This window comes from Chiloscyllium plagiosum, chromosome 34 (genome assembly GCF_004010195.1).
Source record: "Chiloscyllium plagiosum isolate BGI_BamShark_2017 chromosome 34, ASM401019v2, whole genome shotgun sequence".
In the NCBI taxonomy this organism is placed as follows: Eukaryota; Metazoa; Chordata; class Chondrichthyes; order Orectolobiformes; family Hemiscylliidae; genus Chiloscyllium; species Chiloscyllium plagiosum.
In genome coordinates this window covers 37,367,994-37,390,660 of record NC_057743.1, presented here as the reverse complement: position 1 = coordinate 37,390,660, position 22,667 = coordinate 37,367,994, and the positions used below count along the sequence as shown (strand labels likewise).

Genomic DNA, 22,667 nt, shown 5'->3' with positions numbered 1-22,667 from the left:
TATAGTCCAATAGGTTTATTTGGAAGCACTAGCTTTCAGCATGCTGCCTTTTCTTCAAGTGGTTATCTGACTACCTGGTGAAGGAGCAGCGCTCCGAAAGCTAGTGCTTCCAAATAAACCTGATGGACTATAACCTGGGGTTGTGTGATTTTTAATTTTGTCCACCCCAGTCCAACACCGGCACCTCCAAATCAGCCTTAAGCCAATGTAACTGTTATCTAATTATGATATAAAAGGGCGACACGGTGGCTCAGTGGTTAGCACTGCTGCCTCACAGTAGCAGGGACCCAAGTTCAATTCCAGCCACAGGCGACTGTCTGTGTGGAGTTTGCACATTCTTTCCGTGTCTGCGTGGGTTTCCTCCCACAATCCAAAGATGTGCAGGTCAGGTGAATTGGCCATGCTAAATTGCCCATAGTGTTAGGTGCACTAGTCAGAAGGAAATGGGTCTGGGTGGGTTACTCTTCCAAGGATCAGTGTGGACTTGTTGGGCTGAAGGGCCTGTTTCCGCACTGTGGGGAATATAATTCTCAAAGCATTAATGTGTTACTCAAGTATCTGCCTGTTCTACAGAAGGTGTATTAATGGTTAATCCTTCACCACATAATATGAGTAAACTCTGTAGATGAGAGTGACAAGGAGGATTGGAGATTGATCTCTAAATGATGAAATTATCTAGCTCGAAACATTGGTTTGTTCTGTCTCCACGGACGCTGTCAGACCCGCTGTGATCTCCAGTATTTTGTGTTTTCAGTGAAGATTCCAGCATTTGCAGTAATTTGCTCCTATCTTGGCAGTGGAAAGAGAATAACGCTTGTGGTAAAGTGGTAATGTCCCTACCTCTTGGCTAGAGAGTCCAGGTAGTATCCCATCTGCCATGGAGTTGTGCTTTTATGAACAGTAGATTAAAAATGTTTTACTGGAAGTATTGATTAGATTCCCTACAGTGTGGAATCAGGCCCTTTGGTCCACACCAACCCTCCACAGAGCAACCCACCCCGACCCATTCCCCTAACACTACAGGCAATTTAGCATGGCCAATTCACCTAACCTGCATATTTTTATATGCAGACCCACGCAGACACAGGGGAATGTGCAAACTCCACACAGACAGAAATTGAACCCAGGTCTCTGGCACTCTGAGGCAGTGGTGCTAACCACCGTGCCACCAGTGGCATATTTTTCCCAAAAGAAAACTCCAGTTGTAATAAGTGCTGCTACTGCCCTCTCTTCCCACAAGTGGAGCTACAAGGTAATATCTCATAAGACCTTAAGATACAGGGGCAGAAATAGGCCATTCAGCCCATCCAGTCTTCTCTGCTATTTGATCATGGCTGAAATATTTCTCAACCCCATTCTCCCCCCTTCTCCTTATAACATCTTGCTGATCAAGAGCATGTTTTTGTCACCTGAAAGACAGCACCTCTGATGGTACTGCACCTCAATTTATGTTAAAATCAATTAAAGAATGCAAATAAATGCAGGCAACCTCAGTGAGGTTTTGTTACGATATCTCCTTTCCTTCCTGTGGTACATTTCTTTGTGTGTTGGCCACACTCTAATGCTTCATCCAAATGACCAATAAACAGTGATGCCCAATCAGAATGAATTAAAAAAACTCTCATTCCCGCGTCCCCCCACCCCAAATTTTCCCACAAATAGTTTATGGAACAAATAGCTTACCATTGATAAAAACCAAAAAGTTACCATCAAACACATTAACTCCTGCTCCCAAGGCCATCTCCACATGAGATTACATGTGGTTTCTACAAATTGAAAAGTAGCTATGATGTGGAGGTGCTGGTGTTGGACTGGGATGGACAAGGTTAGAAGTCACATGACACCGGGTTATAGTCCAGCAGGTTTATTTGAAATCTCAACCTTTTGGAGCACTGCTCCTTTGTCAGTTGAAGGTCACTTGGGTTGTGACATTTATTCCTTTCACAAGGCTGCAGGTTAGTTTCAGTGCAATGCAACAGTGGATTGGAGGGTGGTATTCCCAAATACTGAGTTCTGATACACAAACAAAAATTGCTGGAGAAACTCAACAGGTCAGGCAGAATCTGTGGAGAGAAAGCAGAGTCAACGTCTCAGGTCCAGTGACCCTTCTTCAGAACTGATTTCTCATGGTGGGTGCTAGCCAGGGAACTTTTCGTTTTGCTTTTCATTTAGAGCAATCCTCCACCGTAACCATCCCGATGAGTTTACAGAAGTACGTTAAAACAGGAAACAGGAGAAATGGAAACTGGCAGCCAATCTTCAAGAGCAATTCTGATGTCATCAATCTTTTGAGACGGGATCAGATAGATTTTAGTTTCCTCACATTTCATTGTGCGTATAAATGTCACTTGAGTTCATATGTTATTCTTGAATTTTAATGCGAAGCCTGAGACTGTTATAATGGTTACGTCTGCTTTGGAGTTGTAGATGTTACTTTTGGTGAGCTTTACTGGGATTATCCCAAACAAGATTTTACAGAAATTAAACTTGATCTATTGAATCATATGCAAACAGCTGGCTGTGGGCAATACAATATGATGATGAAAAAAATGTGGTGTCTGTCTTTCGTTGCATAGTGTGCTCACTCTGTGTTTACTCATATTTGATCCATTAGTTGAAAAGATAGACGTACTGGTTGACTGCAAGGTTTGTAGCTCAGATTGAGGTTTATGGTGTAGGTTTGCTCGCTGAGCTGTAGGTTTGATATCCAGACGTTTCATTACCTGGCTAGGTAACATCATCAGTGGCGCACAGGAAATGACATCACCACAAACCCCAGGAACCCCATCCAGGACAAACATATAAATTGAAAGCAGGAGACAACAGCTTCGCTTCACTTGGAGGTTGCCACTGATGATGTTACCTAGTCAGGTAATGAAACGTCTGGATATCAAACCTACAGCTCAGCAAGCAAACCTACATCCTAAATACTGGTTGACTTCCAAATTTTCCAACTTTTTAAAGCAAAATTGGTCCAAGATCTTTCCTTTGTTTATTTGAATGGCCGACTCCAGGCACAGACCCAAACTCAGATGTATGCTTCACTGACTCTGGAGAAGGATCATCATCTGTTCCCTTGAATTCACCATAAATACGCAGAAATTGTGTCCCAGTCCTCCTAAAGTCTCTCTTAAAACACTGTTGAGCCTTTAAGAGCAGAACCCATATTGTTTCCAAATGTATTTTGATCGTTATGTTGAGTGGGAATTTTCTTTTTATTCAGACACAGGATGTGGTTTTGCTGCCTGAGCCCAGCACTAATGCCCATGTGCCCTTATAAAAGTGTGGGGGGAACTGCCTTTTTGAGCTGCTGCAGTCTATGTGCTATAGGTAGACCCACAACGTTGTTGGGGGGGAGGGGGGGAGGAATTCCATGATTTTGACGCAACAACACTGAAGGAACTGTGGCATATTTCCAAGTGAGGATGGTGAGTGATTTGGAAGGAAACTTTCAGATGGTGGTGTTCCTATGTATCTGCTGCCCTTATCCTTCTAGATGGAAGTGGTCATGAGTTTGGAAAGTACTGTCTAAGGAACATTAGCAACCTTTTGCAGTGCATCTTGCGAGCAGTACACACTGCTCTGACTGAGCCTCAGTGGTGGGGGGAAGGAGTGGATACTTGTTGGGAAGAGTGCCAAAGTGGACTGCTTTGTTGTGGATATTGTCAAGATTTTGAATGTTGTTTAAGCTGCACCTCTCCAGGTAAGTGGGGAGTACTCCATCGCACTCCTGCATGTGTGTGGATTCATTTGCTCTTGATAATGTTCCAATTGGTATCTTCATTATTCATCCTCAGATTATTATAAAATCATGAGGGGCATGCATGGGATAAATAGACAAGTTTTTTTCTTAAGGTGGGGGAGTCTAGAACTAGAGAGCATAAGTGTAGGGTGAGAAGGGAAAGATATGAAAGAGACCTAAGGGGCAACTTTTTCACGCAGAGGGTGATATGCAATTGGAATGAGCTGCCAGAGGAAGTGGTGGAGACTAGTACAAGTGCAACATTTAAAAGGCATCTGGATGGGTATAGGAATAGGAAGGGTTTGAAGGGCCAGGTGCTGGCAGGTGCTGGCAGGTGGGACTAGATTGAGTTGCGATATCTGGTTGGCATGGACGGGTTGGACCGAAGAGACTGTTTCCATGCTGTACATCTCTATGACTCTATGAGAACATGGCTATAGCAACAGCCACTTGCATTTATACAGCTGTTTAATGCTATAAAAGATGTGAAGGGTGTTAAAAAGTGAGAAAAAAAATGAAGCCAAGCCACATAAGGAGATAATAATTCAAATGACCAAAAGCTTGGACAAAAAATTGGGTTTTAAGCAGCATTAGAGGAAATAGAGAGTTGGACTGGTTTGGGAGAGGCAGGTTCAGAATTGCTGCTAGTAGAGGTGACTGAGACTACAACCACCGATATCAGAGAAATTAAAACCTGGGATAGACGAGCAGCCAGAATTGCAGGAATGCAGCGATACAAAAGGTTAAAGAGATGGGGACAAGTGAGGCAAAGGTGGGGTATAAAAGCAGGATTGGGAATTTTAAAACTGAGCCTCTGCTTAATCAGGAGTTGGTATAAGTCAGTGAATCCAAGGGTAATGGGTGAACGGGTGGTGTGTACATGCTAGGACTCATACTATAACAAATCAAATGGGAAGAGTGCACTGACAATTGAGCCGTCATACTTATGTGTAACTCCCAATATTCCCTCTAATTTATTGTGTGCCGACTATGTATTGATGAGCAGCATCAACAACCGAAACTGGAATACCTTGCAAGAACTGTAACAAACACTACATTGGACTAACAGGCAGAAAACTAGCCACCAGGATACATGAACATCAACCAGCCACAAAAAAGCCATGACCCTCTCTCACTAGTACCCTTACGTACGGATGAGGAAGGACACCACTTCGACTGGGACAACACATCCATCCTAGAACAAGCCAAACAGAGACATGCATAAGAATTCCTAGAAGCATAGCATATCAACAAACACATTGACTTGGATCCTGTTTACCACCCCCTGAGAAAAGGAACAGGAAATGATATCACCACAAGAAATGACATTACCAACCCAAGAAAACCTAAACACATAAATAGAGAGTGGGCCATGCCACCAGTGCTTCATCTGGAGGCTCACTGATGATGTTACCTAGTAGGGTGATGAAAACATCTGAAAACGAACCGTTCAGCTCAGTGGGCAGGCCTACATCCAGAACCTCAACCTGAGCTACAAATCTTCTCAAAACTCACTGGAAATCAAAGTGTTGACAACCCGATCAATATGCCTGGAACTTCAAAATGCTAAGCAGTTCCATAGCTTAGCAGGAACATTGGTAATTAAAATGATTACTTTATCTGACTGACTGCTGCCCAGGAGAAAAGCAATTAACACCAGGTTTCAGCATTAACATCAAATACCTATTTATTTTAACTCACTTGACTTCAACAAGTGTCAGAGAAAATACATTTCTAAACAACTTAAACTATACCCCCTTTAAAATGGCAAATACACACAATCATTCACATATAAAACAGAAAAAAGACATGTGGTTTGACACAGATTATAGGGGGAAACATATAAACTGGGTCCAGGGTGCTGAAGATTAACAGTTGAGATCAAATGAGTGGGCTAAATTGTGTCTCACAGTTCCTTTTGGTTTTAGCAATGATGACACATTACTGGCTGTAATATGATGGTCCCACTTCACTGTCATTGTGATCTGGGCTTTGAAAGGTCTTTCACTGTATCGGAGTTCTTTCTTTTCCCTTTCTTGGGCTTTCCGCCTTTTCATTCACTCAGCAAGATGGAAGAGAGGGATGTGTTCAGTTTGTTGACCTTGGATATCGAAATAGAATAGAATAGAATAGCCTTTATTGTCACATATCCTCAACGAGTACAGAGAACAGTTTCTACGTTGCCAATTACAGCACCAGCTGAGATACAACAGTGCCTAAACACAGCTTCTTTGGTACAATACAGAAATAATATGTCCAGCATTTACAGGGCTAGTCAGGGGTTGGGTTGGGTAGGATGCTTAATGCAGGATTGGTGCAGATCCAATGGGCTAAATGACCTCTTTACACTCTGTAGGGATTCTATGATTCCCTATGGTGAATGTAGCTCATACTTTGGAACAGTGAAATATAACAAATGCTTGGAAGTCTCTGTTCCCTGAATGTTATAATATGCACAGATTGCTGGCTTGTACAGTACAAATGGGTAACACACACAAAAAAAGTTTTCATTGCAGCCTCTATAGAGTGTCAGGAGGAAGGATGTCACCTCGAGCTGAGGGGAGTATCTCGAAGCAATGAGCACAGATTGCAAATCCTTTTGGATTGAGATCTGGAGGAATTTCTTCATTCAGGGCATGGCAAAGCTTTGGAATTCTGTATCGCAGAGGGCTGTAGAATTTATGTTAATCAATATGTTCAGGATAGAAATTGATGAACCTCTGGATGGTAATGACGTTAGGGAATTTAGAGATAGCATTGGAATATGGCATTGAGGTGGATGATCAGCCGTGATCTAGAATGATGGAGCTGGTTTGAGGAATTGAATGGTCCAGTCCTGCCTCATGGATCCTATGTTCCACACATTGGAAGGCATCACAGCAGAGTTCGCTCCTTTTCTATCTATCACTTATACATAGTATTTCCAGCATTGTTCACTTATAAATTAACAACAGTGTAGAAACAGGCCATTTGGCCAAACGGTGCTGGTGTCATGCTCCACTTCAGAAATTCTTCTTCATCTAACCCCATCAACATAGTCTCCTATTCCTTTCTCATTCCTGCACTAATCTAGCTTCCCCTTGTAGCTCCACTTATTTTACTCATTTCAAGCTCACAAGTACGGTGGCTCAGTGGTTAGCACTGCAGCCTCAGAGTGCCAAGGACCTCGGTTGGATTTCAGCCTTGGGTGACTGTCTGTGTGGAGTTTGCACATTCTCCCCGTATCTGTGTGGGTTTCCTCCCACATTCCAAAGATGTGCAGGTCAGGTGAATTGGACACGCTAAATTGCCCATAGTGTTAGGTGCATTAGTCAGAGGGAAATGAGTCTGGGTAGGTTACTCTTCGGAGGGTCAGTGTGGACCTGTTGGGCCGAAGGGCCTGTTTCCACAATGTAGGGAATCGAATGGAGTACTGAAGCCGATTGCAGCATCCACACCGTTGTCTTGCAGTTAGCTCAGCACAACCTGACAACTGAGATTGAAGCCTTTGTGGTCTGAACAGAGTAGTACCAAAGTGGTTGTTCCATTTACAGACAGGCCATCAGGGAAAGCACTGAGCCATGCAATATCGATGCTTATTAGCTACAATGGAATTGACCTCCTGTTGATTTGATTGCAATGGACCCAGCCAAACAGACTGCAATAAAACCACATGCAGCTGTCCGAGACTATCAACTGTGTTAACGTGGTTTAATAGCTCCTTCCCCCTCCTTCCAATACATTATCTTTATTTATTGGAAGTTGTATCTGCACATTTCATAAGAGAGTGGATATTGTGTTTTGACAAGTGACAGTCAGCCTGGAAGAGCTGAGTTTTAAGTGCTGCTTTGAAAAGTCACAGAGTACCTGTGTTGCCCTGTTTTGTTTACACTAACAGCAGCAGGGAATGTCGATTTAGGAAGGCTATTGTATAATCAGCCAGCCATAGGGTCAAGCACAAAGACCAGAGACAAGGGCAGATTGTGACAGCTCCCAGTGTGGGGCCAGTTGTTGAACATGAGGTTGGAATCCTGCAGTAAGTTCCCCACCATTCCTGTTAACATCCAAACCTCTCAAATGAATTAAAGATGCCTTCTAACACAAAAGCACCCAGGCTGCCTTAGCAAACAGTGACTTCCATCTCGAAAACAGATTTGTTTTTCAAAAGGACAGATAGGCACCACTTACACAGAATCAACATGTGCAGAAATTACTGATCACCGGTTTAATATTTGCCGAACAATGGCACAAAAGAATATTCCACCTTCTGTTCCTGTCTCTCAGCCTAGTTAGTATTCTGAGTTCAAAAGCTGTGCAGTCTTTTGCAGACACCATCACAGACGATCTACTTCAGAGCAGCAAAAGGGATTCAGCTTTGAAGATTCTAATTTGTCAATTTTTTTGTAAAAAAGACAGAGGTAATGGGAAAGATTCAAAGACCAGAGAGGACAGTTTCAAGCTTCTGATCATTTTGCTGAGGGAAATTGATCCATTCTTAATGCAGTGAAAAACGATGCTGAAGGGACTCCCTCACCAAACTTGTTAAAATCAAAACAGAAATCAATGAAGTGGATGGGGAACATTCCTTTGAATAGAATCATTAAAGAAGAACCGGGAACATGGGTTGACAGTTGCAGAGCAACGGACGATAATAATTGAATTTCTTTTCCTTTGGGTCCAATGCGGCTATCACAGCATCTATTTCACAGCTAGCAAACACGAGTGATGGGGGAGGGTTGTGGCCTGCATTTCAGTGACACCTGAAAACACCACATTTGCAACAGTGACTTCTCTAATGGCTGTCACAGCCACTAGGCTCCTCACCAACCAATTATCACCCACAGATACAACCTTTCAACACTCTTGCGATGGACCAGACAGATGAAATTTAACCCTGCTAAATGTGAGGGGAAGCACTTTGGAAGAAGGGGCAAGATAGGGGAACACTCAGTGAATGGCAGGACACTAGGAAGCTCAGAGGAACAGAGGGATCTTGGGGTGCTTGTCCACAGATCCCTGAAGGTGGCAGGACAGGTTAATAGGGGAGGTAGGAAGGCATATGGGACACTTGCCTTTATCAGTCATGGCATAGATTGTAAGATCTGGGAGGTCATTTTGAAGCTGTTTTGTTCTCAGGTTGTTCTCTTTGGAACAGAGAAGGCTGAGAGGAGACCTGATAGAGGTGCATAAGATTGTGAGGGGTGTATAGAAAGCAGCTGTTCCCCTTGGTTGACTGATCAATAACAAGGGTCAAATTTCCAGCAGCACTTCAGGTTATCTAATGTAGTTTGAAAATCAGTCACACAAGTTGTGCACTGCTCATTCTTGTTGTAAAGGTTTGCTCAGCTCAGCAGGGTTCCAGTCAACAGAGGAAAACCTCAGGGCTGGGAACTTATTGCTTGTTGATTAGCTGCAACTTTTGTTTTCTCCTCCTTGCTTATGATCACTGTTCCCTTCTCAAATGTTCTCAATCCCCGAGGTTTTGAGAATCTTTGATGGTGTTTTCATCAGACACGTGACATGTCCCAATGTGTATCAGGTCTTGACTAGGTACTAATGGCATCAAGGATCCGAGGGCTGGCATGGGAATATGGCATTGAAGTAGACCATCAGCCATGATGTAGAATGGACTCCATCTGCTCCCATGTCTCCATCTGTCACCATGTAGGGAGGGGATGGCTCAGTGGCATTATCGCTAGATTTATTAATCCAGCGGAGAAAGTGAGGACTGCAATGCTGGAGATCAGAATCGAGAGTGTGACTAACCACAGACATCTACTACAGGCCCACCGACTCTTGCAGCTGTACAGGACATTGGTTAGGCCACTGTTGGAATATTGCGTGCAATTCTGGTCTCCTTCTTATCGGAAAGATGTTGTGAAACTTGAAAGGGTTCAGAAAAGATTTACAAGGATGTTGCCAGAGTTGGAGGATCTGAGTTGAAAAGTGTGGTGCTGGAAAAGCGCAGCAGGCCAGGCAGCATCTGAGGAGTAGGAAAATCGACGTTTCGGACATAAGCTCTTCTTCAGGAATGAGGCTGGTGTGCCAATCAAGAGGGCGGTGCTGAATCCGGGAGTTGGGACTGAGATAAGGTGGGGGGAGGGGAAATGAGGAAGCTGGAGATATCTGCATTCATCCTGTGTGGTTGGAGGGTTCTTAGATTAGATTAGATTACTTAGTGTGGAAACAGGCCCTTCGGCCCAACAAGTCCACACCGCCCCGCCGAAGCGCAACCCACCCATACCCCTACATTTACCCCTTACCTAACACTGCGGGCAATTTAGCATAGCCAATTCACCTGACCTGCACATCTTTGGACTGTGGGAGGAAATCGGAGCACCCGGAGGAAACCCACGCAGACACGGGGAGAATGTGCAAACTCCACACAGTCAGTCGCCTGAGGCGGGAATTGAACCCGGGTCTCTGGCGCTGTGAGGCAGCAGTGCTAACCATTGTGCCACCGTGCCGCCCACTTAGGCGGAAGATGAGGCGCTCTTCCTCCAGGCGTCGTGTGGCCAGGGTCTGGCAATTGAGGAGGCCAAGGACCTGCATGTCCTTGGCGGAGTGGGAGGGGGAGTTAAAGTGTTCAGCCACGGGGCGGTTGGGTTGGTTGGTGCGGGTGTCCCAGAGGTGTTCCCTGAAACGTTCCGCAAGTAGGCGGCCTGTCTCCTCCATCGCCAGAGCCTGGCCACACGCTTGATTAATCCAGAAATTCAGCTAATATTCTTGGGCCTAGGTTTGGATCCTGCCACGGCAGATGGTGGAATTTGAATTCAATAAATATCAGGAGTGTCAAATAACAACCTCTTCTGTCAGATAGAAGATACAAAACCTTAAACACATGTACCAACAGATCCAACAACAGCTTCTTCCCCGCTGTTATTAGACTTCTGAATGGACTATTCACATTTCAAATCCTATGCTGATCTTGCTTTTTGTGTACCTTCTCTGCAGCCGTAACTTTGTCTCCCTCACTCTGTTCCATGACCCTGTGATCTTTGTATGGTATGGTCTGCCTCTACTGCACACAAAACAGAACTTTGCACTGTACCCTAGGTACGTGTGACAATAATAAATCAAATCAATTCAAAAAAAGACTGAATGGGAGAAGAGTTACATAGACGTGAACTCAATTGCCCAGCATAAACCAAGTGGAATCACCCAGGTTTCTTGCACTGGCTGGATCACTGTAAACAAGCTCCTTAGCTACTGGTAGTTCCTGCAATGGCAGGACTGACGTATGGAGAGAGACTGGATTGATTAGGACTCTGCATTGGTTAGGGTTCTGGGGAAGGGTCACTGGACCTTAAACATTAGCTCTGTTTCTCTCCACAAATGCTGCCAGACTTGCTTAGTCTTCCCAGCAACTTCTGTTTTTGTTTGGTTAGGGCTTTATTCACTAGAGTTTAGAAGAACAAACGGGAAATCTCATAGAAGCCTATAAAACAGGACTAGACAGAGTCAATGAAGGAAGGAAGTTCTTGATGACTGGGTACTCCAAAACCACAGATCATAAACTAAGGATAGAGGGAGGACCATTTAGGACTGAGATGAGGAGAAATGTCTGCACCTGGAGAGTGGGGAGCCTGTGGAAATCTCTGCCACGGAAAGCGAGGGCAGCCAAAGCATTGAATGTTTTCGAGGAGGAGTTAGGTGTAGTTCTTAGGGCTAAAGGGATCAAAAGATATGGGAAGAAAGTGGGAACAGCAGCCCCTGAGCTGAGTGATCAGCCATGATCATACTAAATGGCAAAGCAGGCTTGAAGGACCAAATGGCCTAATCCTGCTCCTATTTTCTATGCTTGCAATGACATTAGCGATATCTACACAGGCTGCACTGATGGTATCCAAAGAACTAACTGTCTAGGGTTACATAGAATGACATAATGGGGGGTGGGGAAGGATTTCCATACCACAGCAATAGCCAGTTCTGCCAAGAGAGAACTGGAACAAAATATATTGTTGGAAATATTACTGCATTTGTAATTCAATATATTTAACATCTCTGGCAGTAGAATACTGCAGCACTGCGGAAGACTAATTATTATGTGCTAAGTATCGTAGCACAGGTTTATACCTCCTGTGCAATGCCTCCTGCTGACTTCCAAATTTCCAGTTGTGTTGCCATGGAAAGATGTTTGAGTAGAGGCCAAGTGCCTGGCTCTGGGGAGAGAGGTATGTATGAGAAAGAGAGAGACAGACACACACACACACACACAGAGACAGACAGACACAGAGAGAGACATCCAGACAGAGAGAGAGACAGACAGACAGAGAGAGATTGACAGACAGAGACATACAGACAGACAGAGAGGGAGAGAGAGAGAGAGAGAGTGTGTGTGTGTGTGTGTGAGAGAGAGAGAGAGAGATAACCCAGGCCAGTTTCACACACCATCTAGTGGCTGATTCCCAACCAGCACCAAAACAAGGATGTTATGTTGAACAATGGACAAAAGACAAAAAGCTCACTTCGAACATTACCATCTCAAAACAATTAGCGATAATGAATGAACATTTGTAACTATCTCCCTTGCCCACAAGAAAAAAGTCATTTTTTAAATAAACATGAGGAAATTCAAAAGCCCATAATTTTCTGTATCAGCATATTAGATTAGAGATTAGATTACTTACAGTGTGGAAACAGGCCCTTCGGCCCAACAAGTCCACACCGCCCCGCCGAAGCGCAACCCACCCATACCCCTACATTTACCCCTTACCTAACACTACGGGCAATTTAGCATGGCCAATTCACCTGACCTGCACATCTTTGGACTGTGGGAGGAAACCGGAGCACCCGGAGGAAACCCACGCAGACACGGGGAGAACGTGCAAACTCCACACAGTCAATCGCCTGAGGCGGGAATTGAACCCGGGTCTCTGGCGCTGTGAGGCAGCAGTGCTAACCACTGTGCCACCGTGCCGCCCATATTACTGCAGATGCTGGAATCTTCACTGGAAACAAAAAAACGTTGGAGATCACAGCGGGTCAGGTAACATCCGTGGAGAGAGAGTGAGCTAATATTTCGAGTCTAGATGACTCATCACAGCAATAATTTTCTGGCTGGGTATATGAATAGGAAGGATTTAGAAGGATATGGGCCAAATGCTGGTAAATGGGACTAGGTCAGATTGGAATGTCTGGTTGGCGTGGACGGGTTGGACCGAAGGGTCTGCTTTTTGTGCTGTATGAATCAATGACCTGATCAAATTTTTGTTATCCCAAAGAACATTTTTAAGAAATCTTTCACAAGCTGAGGGTGTTGCTGGCTAGGCCAGCCCCTGGAGAAGGTGGTGGTGAACCACCTTGAAATGCAGCAGTCCATGCCTTGTAGGTACAGCCACAGTGCTGTTAGGGAGCTCCAGGATTGTGATGCTACGACTGTAAAGGAACAGAGATCTTCAAGATGGTCTTTGGTTCAGACAGGAGCTTTATAGGGGGTGAGGTTCCCATGTATCTGTTGCCAAAGAAAAGTTGGTGAGTTTCTCCCTTTTAAATCAAAACCTGCACAAGACTGGGCAGTGAAAGATTTGACGTAACCTTCATCATCTCTCGATTGTGAGTAAACCAACGATGGAATGGTATACATGGAAACGAGAATTTTATTTTATAAAGGATGACATTCAAAATGCTAGTGTTTAAAGTTGAATACATAGAGAAAGATTTGGAAAGGCTGTGCATACAAAGAACATATTTACAAGTACTATTCTGATTTTACATTTCTTCAGATTGAAACAAAAAAAACAAATGAGAGATTAAAATGTAAACAATAATAATCGGGATGGAATCTGGAAAGCAAGATCTTAAGTCACTCCTCACTTCTTTGTGATTTCCACTCCTGAACTGGCAAGAGCAAGGATTTTATCACCAGTTCCTGTAGAATTAAAAAAAACACATCTTGTTATTGCACTGACTGTAGCTTCTTCAAAAAGCTCTCTAACAGTAAAGGGAGAAAAACAAGGCTTGCATTTTTCTAGCGACTTTCACAACCGCTGCTCGTCTCAAAACACTTTACAGTCACCGACGAATCCCTGAAGGGCTGTTGATCTGCACACAGCCAGCCCTCACAAGCACCAGTGCAATTATGACCAGACAAGCTGATATTTTTGATGTTGATTGAAGAGAGGGATATTGACCAGAGATAACTTTGACAAAGCAAATTGCTACAGTTGGACATCTGTAATAGACACAGAAAGTGCTGGAGAATGTCCTTCTACCAGGGGTAATTTCCTTGCTCCTCTTCCGAATAGTGTCATGGATTCATTTATGCCCAACTGAAAAGGCAGAGAGGGCCTTGGCTTTAACGTCTCACCTGAAGAACAGAACCTCTGGCAGTGCAGCACTCCCCCTGGACTGCAGGGGAGTGTCAGCTTTGATTCCTGTGCATGAGTCCCTGGGGTGGGTCCTGAACCTGCAGACTGGTGAAGCAGAGGTGTACAGTCTACTAATTGAGTCAGATTCCCTAGAATCCCTACAGTGTGGAACCAGGCCATTCAGCCCATCAGGTCCACACCAGCCAGACCCCCTTCTCTAAATCTCTGCATTCCCCATGGCTAATCCACCTCACCGGCGCATCCCTGACACTATGAGCAATTTACCAATCTACTTAACCTGCACATCTTTCGACTGTGGGAGGAAACCGGAGCATCCGGAGGAAACCCACAGGGAGAATGTGCAAACTCCAATTAGACATTCACCCGAGGGTGGAATCAAACTTAGGTCCCTGGTGCTGTGAGGCAGCAGTGTTAACCATTGAGCCATCATGCCACCCTTTCCATTCCATAGAGTTAAGCTATTTCCCCCAACGGACTCCCCATGTTTCAGTAACTTGAACTGTTTTTATCTTCTTCCATTCCGTTTCCACATTCCCACCCGTTGAGGCCAGAGGAATGGCTGGGTCAGCTGAGGCCTGCTGCTGCCTTAGTGTTCGAGCTGACAGCTCGCAGCTCTGCAGAACAGCAAAGGGCGTGGCTCAACCTGACCATTTATTCTCGGCTTGTCAAGTGTCCGGGAGCTGTCCCTCAATGGAGATCAAGCTTAAACAGCAAATACAAAACTTTACACATACTGAAATGGCTTTTTCTTTTCCTCTACCACATATAGATATGGTTCCATTAGCATTGTGACCATGATATTACGAGTTGCAAAACAAAGCTGGACATGGGGATAGCACAGAGGAATGGAATTCAGGTAGATGACCATCCACGATCTAAAATGATGGAGCAAACATGAGTGCCTGAATGGCCTACTCCGATTCCTTTGGTGAAATTTCAGTTCTATAATTCTAGCTAATTTGTAAATATGTCCAACAAAATTTAGTGCTATTTTAATGTTTTGGCCTATTCAATGTATTTTCCAGCTTCATAAATGCGTTTACATGGTTGAGAGAAGTCTATGTCCACGTAAATAAAAACCAAAAGAACTGTGGGTGCTGGAAATTAGAAACCAAAACAGAAACCGCTGGAGAAGCTCAACAGGTCAGGCAGCGTCCGTGGAGAGAAACCAGAGCCAACCATTCTGAGGAAGGGTCACTCAACCTGAAACGCTAACTCTGATTTCTCTCCACAGACACCACCAGCCCTACAGAGCCACCCCCAGCCCTGCAGAGCCACCCCCAGCAATCTCCGCTTCTGCTCCTATATCCACATGGTTATGTATTATTGTTAATAATTGGCTTAACAAAAGCAGGAGTCAATATGTGACATGCCCTTGGCAGATGGTTCTGGGCAGGGAGGGCGAAACAAGGGGATACCAGACCCACGTGATTTCCCATCAGTCCCTACGAGAGAGGGTGGCACAATCTAAAATCAGTAGCGTATACGAAGGGTTGTCTGAGCTTGTCAAAAGCACCAATGGTGCCAGTGATGCTGCCCTTGCCTTAATTTGGTTGCATGGGCAGTCAGACAGGAACGAGATTCATGTTTTTTCAAAACAGTGCTTAAAAAGGTGGCAAAGGGAAGTTGCTACAATTAGAGTGTGTCCCTTACCCATAGGGGGGCAGCACCGCCATCCCAGCTACTTCCTGCCGCATCTTCAAAACTCCTCCCCAAGTTTCCAGAAGCTCACTAAAATCTCAAAATTGGAATTGCTTATTTCCACTGCGCTTTGATATTTGTCAGAACGGATCTTATTGAGCTGTAAAGTTTAACAATACGGCTCCGGAAGGCAGACACATATTCACTGGGACTTACCAAGGCCTCCGGAAACTTTCTCAAACTGACTGAGTGCAGCACTGACGTTTACTGAGAGAAAAACTTCTTCTTCAGGTGTGAGCTGAATGAAGGAGCAGAACACTAATTAGTGTCTACGTTCTCAAAAAGCAGCCAGGAATCTCATTCTGTGAAAGCAATGTTCGCTAACGTTGCCCACCACACAGTAAATAGTCGCTCTAAGATAGTTTGCAGCATTGCTGGTCAATCATCTCATTTGTCAATTTGTGCTCTATCGCTAGATATTTCTTAACATTAAAACAGTTGTCCAACTGACTTGTAATGTCATTTTATTTTGAAAAACACATCCTTACCTTCTCTTCCAGCTTCCTCAGCGCTGTGAGCACCTCAACTTTCTGCTGGGTGTAGACATCTCTCGGCAGTTTTCCGACTATTACATCTCTGTCTATCTGAAGGAGAACAAAGCTAGATTTTTAAGAAATACTTTAATTTTTTTAAAGTCATTCATGGGACCAGGGCATTGCTGGCTTGGTCACAATTTATCCCCTATCCTAAGTGCCCAGAGGGCAGTTAGAAGTCAATCACATCTTATTTATCCTCAAGCAAGTGGGGGCTGAGCTGTCTACAACTAAGTGACTCACCCTGTCATCTCAGAGGGCAACAAAAGGTCCATCGCATTGCTGGGATCCGGCCCGTTTAAGTAAGAACACCAAGCTCCCTCCCTCGGAAGGATATGAAACAGATGGGAATTTAGAACAATCTGTCTGCTTCGTGATTATTAATCAAATGAGTGTCTTCAAACAGTTCCAATCCCAGCACAGCGGCTGAAGAATTTAACTTCAAGCAACTTAACAAATCCAGAATAAAAAGTTATCAGTTCGATCATAGAACTACCAGATTGACATAAATCCCCCTCTGATTGACTAATATCCTCTAGGGAGGGAAATCTGCCTTCTTAACCCTGACTGGCCTAAATGTGACTCCAGACCCACAGCAATCTGGCTAATTCTTAACTGCCCTCTGAAACGGCCCAGCATACCAGTCACTGTCAAGCTGCAATTAAGGACAGACATTAATTATTAGCTTTATCTTCACTTTCTGTGAATGAACAAAACAAAAAATATCAAATTAAAATTGGTGTTATCCAGACTTCTCAAAGCAATCCTCAACCACTTTAATTGAAAGAAAAATATGTAATATATTTTATAATGAAAGCACCCTGATCCTTTAATTGGAACGTAATCCTTCAATATTACTCTGAGTGTAAATAGGTATAGGGCTGAAAGGGTTAAAACAATAACACGGTGAGCTAGTAGTATACAACCGTCATCTGTCATACCATCTGTCCTGAGTCTAACCTTCAAGCTTCGCACTCACAAATGCCAACAGCATGACTGAAGCATTCAGCAGATTAATCAGAAGCACTGTGGGGGTGGTTACCTCGGCCAGCCTAGTCCGCAGCTGTCCAGGCTGCTTCTTCGCAAACATTTGGATAACCTCTGGAGTTTTAAAGGCCTGGCTAATGGCTGCTTGGATCGCCTGCCAAAGAGAAGGGAAGAAAATAAAGATTAAAAGCTTCCTTGGAGGCTGAAAGAAGATACAAATGTTGGCACATCCACCAAATCCAATTCTCTCAGAAGAAGAGCTCAGGGAAGCCTTTATGCTGGGTATTTTAGCAGAAGACTGAGATAATCCACACTTAGTTGTGAAATTGAGGTGATACAGTTATTCTCCAGCAGAAATGTTCCACCATTATATCAAGGGATGTTCTATTCAGGAAGGTTTCCTCACTAACCTGTGCAGCACTCAGCTGAAGGCCATAAAGCTCACACTCTAAGTGTGTGATTTTTTAAAATGATTAATTCAGAGGTTGTAGGCATTGCTGGCTAGGCCAATATTTATCGCCCATCACTAAATGCCCAGAGGGCAGTTAAGTATCACCAACGTTGCCATGGATCTTGAGTCAAATGCTGACCAGACTGGGTAAAGATGGAAGATTTCCTTTTATGATGTACATTAGTGAACTAGTTGGGGTTTTTACAATAACTAGTGATAGTCTGTGGCCTGGCCTCTGGATTACTGGCCCAATATCACACCCTCTACACCACCACACTCTCTCCCCACTTAATTTCACTCATCATAGAATCTGACAGCACAGGAGACCATTCAGCCCTCGGTGATTGAGCCAGTTGTTTCCCATTAGTCCCAATCCTCAGGCAGTGTTGACACTGGGCCACCTTTTTATTCAAATCAAATTTCAGCAACCGCCTTCCAGAATGGAATTTGAACCCAGGTGGCCAGAACATTAACTCAAGATTCCAGAATGACTGGCCCAGTGACATTACATCTACATTACTGCCTCCCTCTGACAGAATCTGAAAATTTCATGCTCAGACGCCACTATCACTGAACCTTCATTTAACTGGCTGCCTTTCTGCATTTCAGGGGCAAGATCTGACAGTACATCCCCTGTTCAATTCTCCATTTTATTTTCCCCTCTGCCTAACATCGGCCTCTCACAGCTGGAGCTTGTCTATAGAACATTGACCATGCTGTTCCAAGATTCAATGAGTAAAGACAGTTGGATAAGTGCATGAACGTGCAATGTTTGGAGGGATATGGGGGTCAAATTCAGGCAAGTGGCACTAGTTTAGTTTGGGATTATGGTCAGCATGGACTGGTTGGACAGAGGGGTCTGTTTCTGTGCTGAATTACTCCATGACTCTATAAATTCAACAAGATGTTTTGATAGACTAATCCAATAATTAATTAAAACTACAATTTTACTGGAAGGTCTATTACAGTTTGGCAAATTTACTTAATGTTTAGCTGTGTGTATCAGCAGAAAATACATGCACTCACTTAATCTCATGCTTGAGAAAGCACAAGTGAATCCACTTGCCCGTCTCTAAGCTACTCTGCTGTATAAAGTCAATAATACAGAAGACTGTTCCTAGCCACCAAAACACGATATTCAAGACAGACAATGACTAAACGGTCTGCTTCCTGTTTATGGCACATGATGTTTGGGAAGAAAAACCCAAGCACAAAACATTAAATGAGCTCAGTAACTGCAGCGCTAAAGAATTGACTGGGAAGAGTGAATCTAAAACCCAACTCAGCCAAATCTCTGGCTCAAAAGAGTATTTCTGACAAAGCTGTTAACCATCCTGTCTGGTTATCGTTAAGCCTGGGCTTGGGAGAAATTACAGACATTTCAAGTTGACAATTTGCATTTATGCTGCACCTTTAATGCAGGAAGTGACACAAGATACTTCCCAGGAATGTCTCAAAACTAAAACTGGTATCAGGTAAAAAAGGAACTATATAAAAGCAGGATACTGCAAATTCTGGAAAAGCAGAATGAAAGCAAAATACTGGAAGTATTCAATCATTCATTTCTTCCAGCTCTGATGAAAGATCAATGACTGGAAAGATCAACTCTTTCCCATTCTACAAACACTGGTAAACCAACTCAGTTTTCTTTTCTCTGAATCAACAGGTATCGCTGACTGGGTCAGCATTTACTGCCTGTCCTTGGCTGCCCTGGGGGGAACAGAATTTTCTGTTTCTTTTCCATTGAGAGGATTTAAATAAGTTGATCCAGAAAGGAAATCACTTTTACACAGCCACAGTTCAATTCTTGCTGCCCTGGACAGTCCCAGCTTAAAACAAGTACAAATTTGTCAGCTCCATTTCTTACGAGCTGCATCCCGCTGAGTTCATCAACTAACGTCATATCTCCAGACATGATTTTCTTCAGTGACTCATTGAATTCACTCAGCTGTTCCAAAGTCTCCTGTTTTGTTTCTTCATATTCTTCTGGCTCAAGGTCCTCCCTGAAAACGGTTTGTGCAGGGAAAAAGGGACAAATAGTCAATAAACATAATTAAAATCATACGGGACAGCTGCCAAAAAATACATTTAAACAAGCAACATTAATTTAAAGTGCAATGGAATTTTTATGTTTTTCCAAATCAAGCCAATTTGGAACATTTGTAATTTCCTGCAAAAGGATTATGAGTTCAAAATGTCAAAATCTGTGCAATGTTCCCATTCCCAAGCCCCAGGTACACACACAATGCAAATTTTTCAAACTAAAAGGCGACTCTGGTTTCCCATAAAATATACACATATATAAGTAGGACAAGCAACAAATTTCAACATCCGAGGCTGCATGACATGGAGTTAATGACTTTCACCTTCACGAAAGAGAGAGATAAGGACAGACATTCACACACGCAAGATTCCAGCATTCACACAAAAGGGAAAATAACTGGATTTTGCTTTCATTCTAAGTCATACTTATTCCTTTCTCACAGTTTGAACTAATTCTACTGGCTGTTACACATATATCATCATCTCTGAGCTCCTACACAATCTTAAAACCACATTCTTGGTACAGAAGCTGAAAGTCTAATTGATGGTTTCTTTTTTGCTTCTTAAAACACCCCTACAACACTGATGTTTTTGAAACATTAATTCTCCTGATTTTTAGCTTCTTGAAATTTAATTATGTCTGGGCTGACATTCAGGTTAATAATATACTGCACAATGCCAAAGCAGTCGTATTTTTTTTCCACTTAGCTCCAAATCTTGAAACTACTGGTCACTGTTAGGTCCTTCTAGTCCTCCACCTCCCCAAAGGATCGTTCTTCTCGAGATGCATGGTAGTGGGACTTAAGAATTCAAGATTCTGACCTTCTCTCAAAAAGCGTTCTCTCACACTGATCTGCTGTAGCAGAGTGTCAGATTTAAAGGGAATGGTGGGGATGTACCCCTTTCAGGTATAGATTTAATTTGCAGCTAAACTTTGTTGCAAATTGATTTTACTTAGACAAGGTCTGGACAAGTTTATTAAATTCTCAGACAGACTGTGTCAACAAACCCGGGTAGTGACTGATACAGAAACATAATCCATTTCAATTATTTTTGATTAATCAGAATGGTTTCTATCACAGCTTTCAGTCTTTGAGATCCTCTTTCTCCTTTGTTTTTTTGTCTTGTTTGGTTCCTGATAGTCTGTCACTCCACTGCCAAGAGGCCAAACTCAGAGCATCCTTTATGCTGGCTGTTATCCAATTAACTTGCTCCTCACCCGATCATCTTCAGTCCCGTGTATAAGGGCACTTTCCTTGACCAATCAGGAATAGTTCATGTGGCTGTTGTTAACTGTACATATTTAGGGAAGAAATCAGGTAAAATACAGAGAGGTTGATTCCCCTTGTGAGAGAGTTTGAGGGCGGCACAGTGGCTCAGCTCACTGCTGCCTCACAGGGCCAGGGACCCGGGTTCAATTCCACCCCCGGGCAACTGTCTGTGTGGACTTTGCACATTCCCCCTGTGTCTGCGTGGGTTTCCTCTGGGTGTTCCAGTTTCCTCCCACATTCCAAAGATGTGCAGGTTAGGTGAATGGGCCATGCTAAATTGCCCATAGTCTTCAGGGATGTGTAGGTTAAGTGCATTAGTCAGGGGTAAATGTAGAGTGATGAAGTAGGGGAATAGGTCTGGGTGGGATACTCTTTGGAGGATTGGTGTTGACTTGTTAGGCCAAATGGCCGGTTTTCACTCTGTAGGAGATTCTAGAGAGCATAATCTCAAAATAAGAGATTACCATTCTAAGACAGGAATTTCATCTTGCAGAGGGTAGAGACTTGGTCAAATCCTTTACCACAAAAAATGGTTGAAACTGGGTCATTACGTGAATTCAAGTTTGAGATAGAGAGATTTTTAATCAGTAAAGGAATCGAGGGTTATGGAGAAAGGTAGGAAAGTACAGTTGAGGATTATCAGATCAGCCATGGTCTTATTGAATGTCAGAGTTTACTTGGTGGGTTGAATGGCCTACTTCTGCTCCCAAGTAGTATGTCCTTGGTATTGCAATGATTTTACTAAAGGGTGAGACATTCACACTCTATTCTCTCTCAGATTTCCATGAACAGTCTTCAAGCTATTGTCCATTTGCTGTAAATCAGTAGCTTTAAACTTGTTACAATGTCCCAGAATCCCTCTGCCTTTGCATCATTTTACACTGTACTCTACCTCTGTTTTCTCACTTTAATGTCCGATAAAGAAGTGTATCTATATAATCAAGTGTGACTAAAAAAAAACATTAGTTTCTAATAGTTTCAGATAATAAAATGAGATTTGACCAATTGTCATTGTTATTAGTAGCTTAATAATTTTACAACTCTGGAAATTTATGATCCAGTTATACTCCAATGAACCATCAGAGAGACGTTTTACCGTGCTGAAGGCGCTACAGAAATGCAAGTTGCTGCCAGTACACTTCACACCACCTGATGTTAAACCATTCGTGAACAACACATTTTACACTTGAAGGGGATGACAGGAGAGAAAAACAAAAACAATCTAAACAGAAGTTTCTGACTGTTCCTGTACCACACCTGCATGTCTCAAGATCTTGCAACTGTTGCATCAGTCTGTCCATCTGCTCTTCTAAGTTCCGTTTCAGTTTACTCGTCTCACTCTTCCCTCGTGATGCCATCTTCAGACTAAATTCCAGACAAACAGGATTGTTCCTAATAAGTTGAAAGATACGAACAATTATAAAGAAATCAGAGGTAATACAATTGTGTTAGACTACAGAACACTTCTTCAGGAATCATACTGTTCCTAATTAGAGCAGAAAAGTTAATCTCCTTCACAAAACTTTTACACAACTCATGTGGAATTATACGTGCAGCAGAGGTGTGAGTGAGTGGGGAGTTGTGGAGGGGGAGAGTGAGGGAGGTTGGGTGGGTGGGGGGGGGAGAGTG

The 22,667-nt window shown here is 43.4% G+C and overlaps 1 protein-coding gene across 2 annotated transcripts in view; it reads right to left on the bottom strand.

The window, feature by feature from the left end:
- Positions 1–13,302: 13,302 nt before the first annotated feature.
- Positions 13,303–22,667, bottom strand: part of lzic (leucine zipper and CTNNBIP1 domain containing) — a 9,657-nt gene continuing 292 nt past the window's right edge. The window contains exons 2-7 of one of the 2 annotated variants that reach the window (XM_043676190.1): positions 22,296–22,430; positions 19,592–19,727; positions 17,329–17,427; positions 16,242–16,337; positions 15,910–15,991; positions 13,303–13,592 (exon numbers count right to left, since the gene is read on the bottom strand). In XM_043676190.1, coding sequence (XP_043532125.1) covers positions 13,534–13,592; positions 15,910–15,991; positions 16,242–16,337; positions 17,329–17,427; positions 19,592–19,727; positions 22,296–22,396 — 573 coding nt within the window. In that variant the 5' untranslated portion in view covers positions 22,397–22,430 and the 3' untranslated portion in view covers positions 13,303–13,533. Of the gene's footprint in view, positions 13,593–13,640; positions 14,137–15,909; positions 15,992–16,241; positions 16,338–17,328; positions 17,428–19,591; positions 19,728–22,295; positions 22,431–22,667 lie in introns of those variants that run through there. The other variant, XM_043676189.1, reaches the window with a different exon arrangement.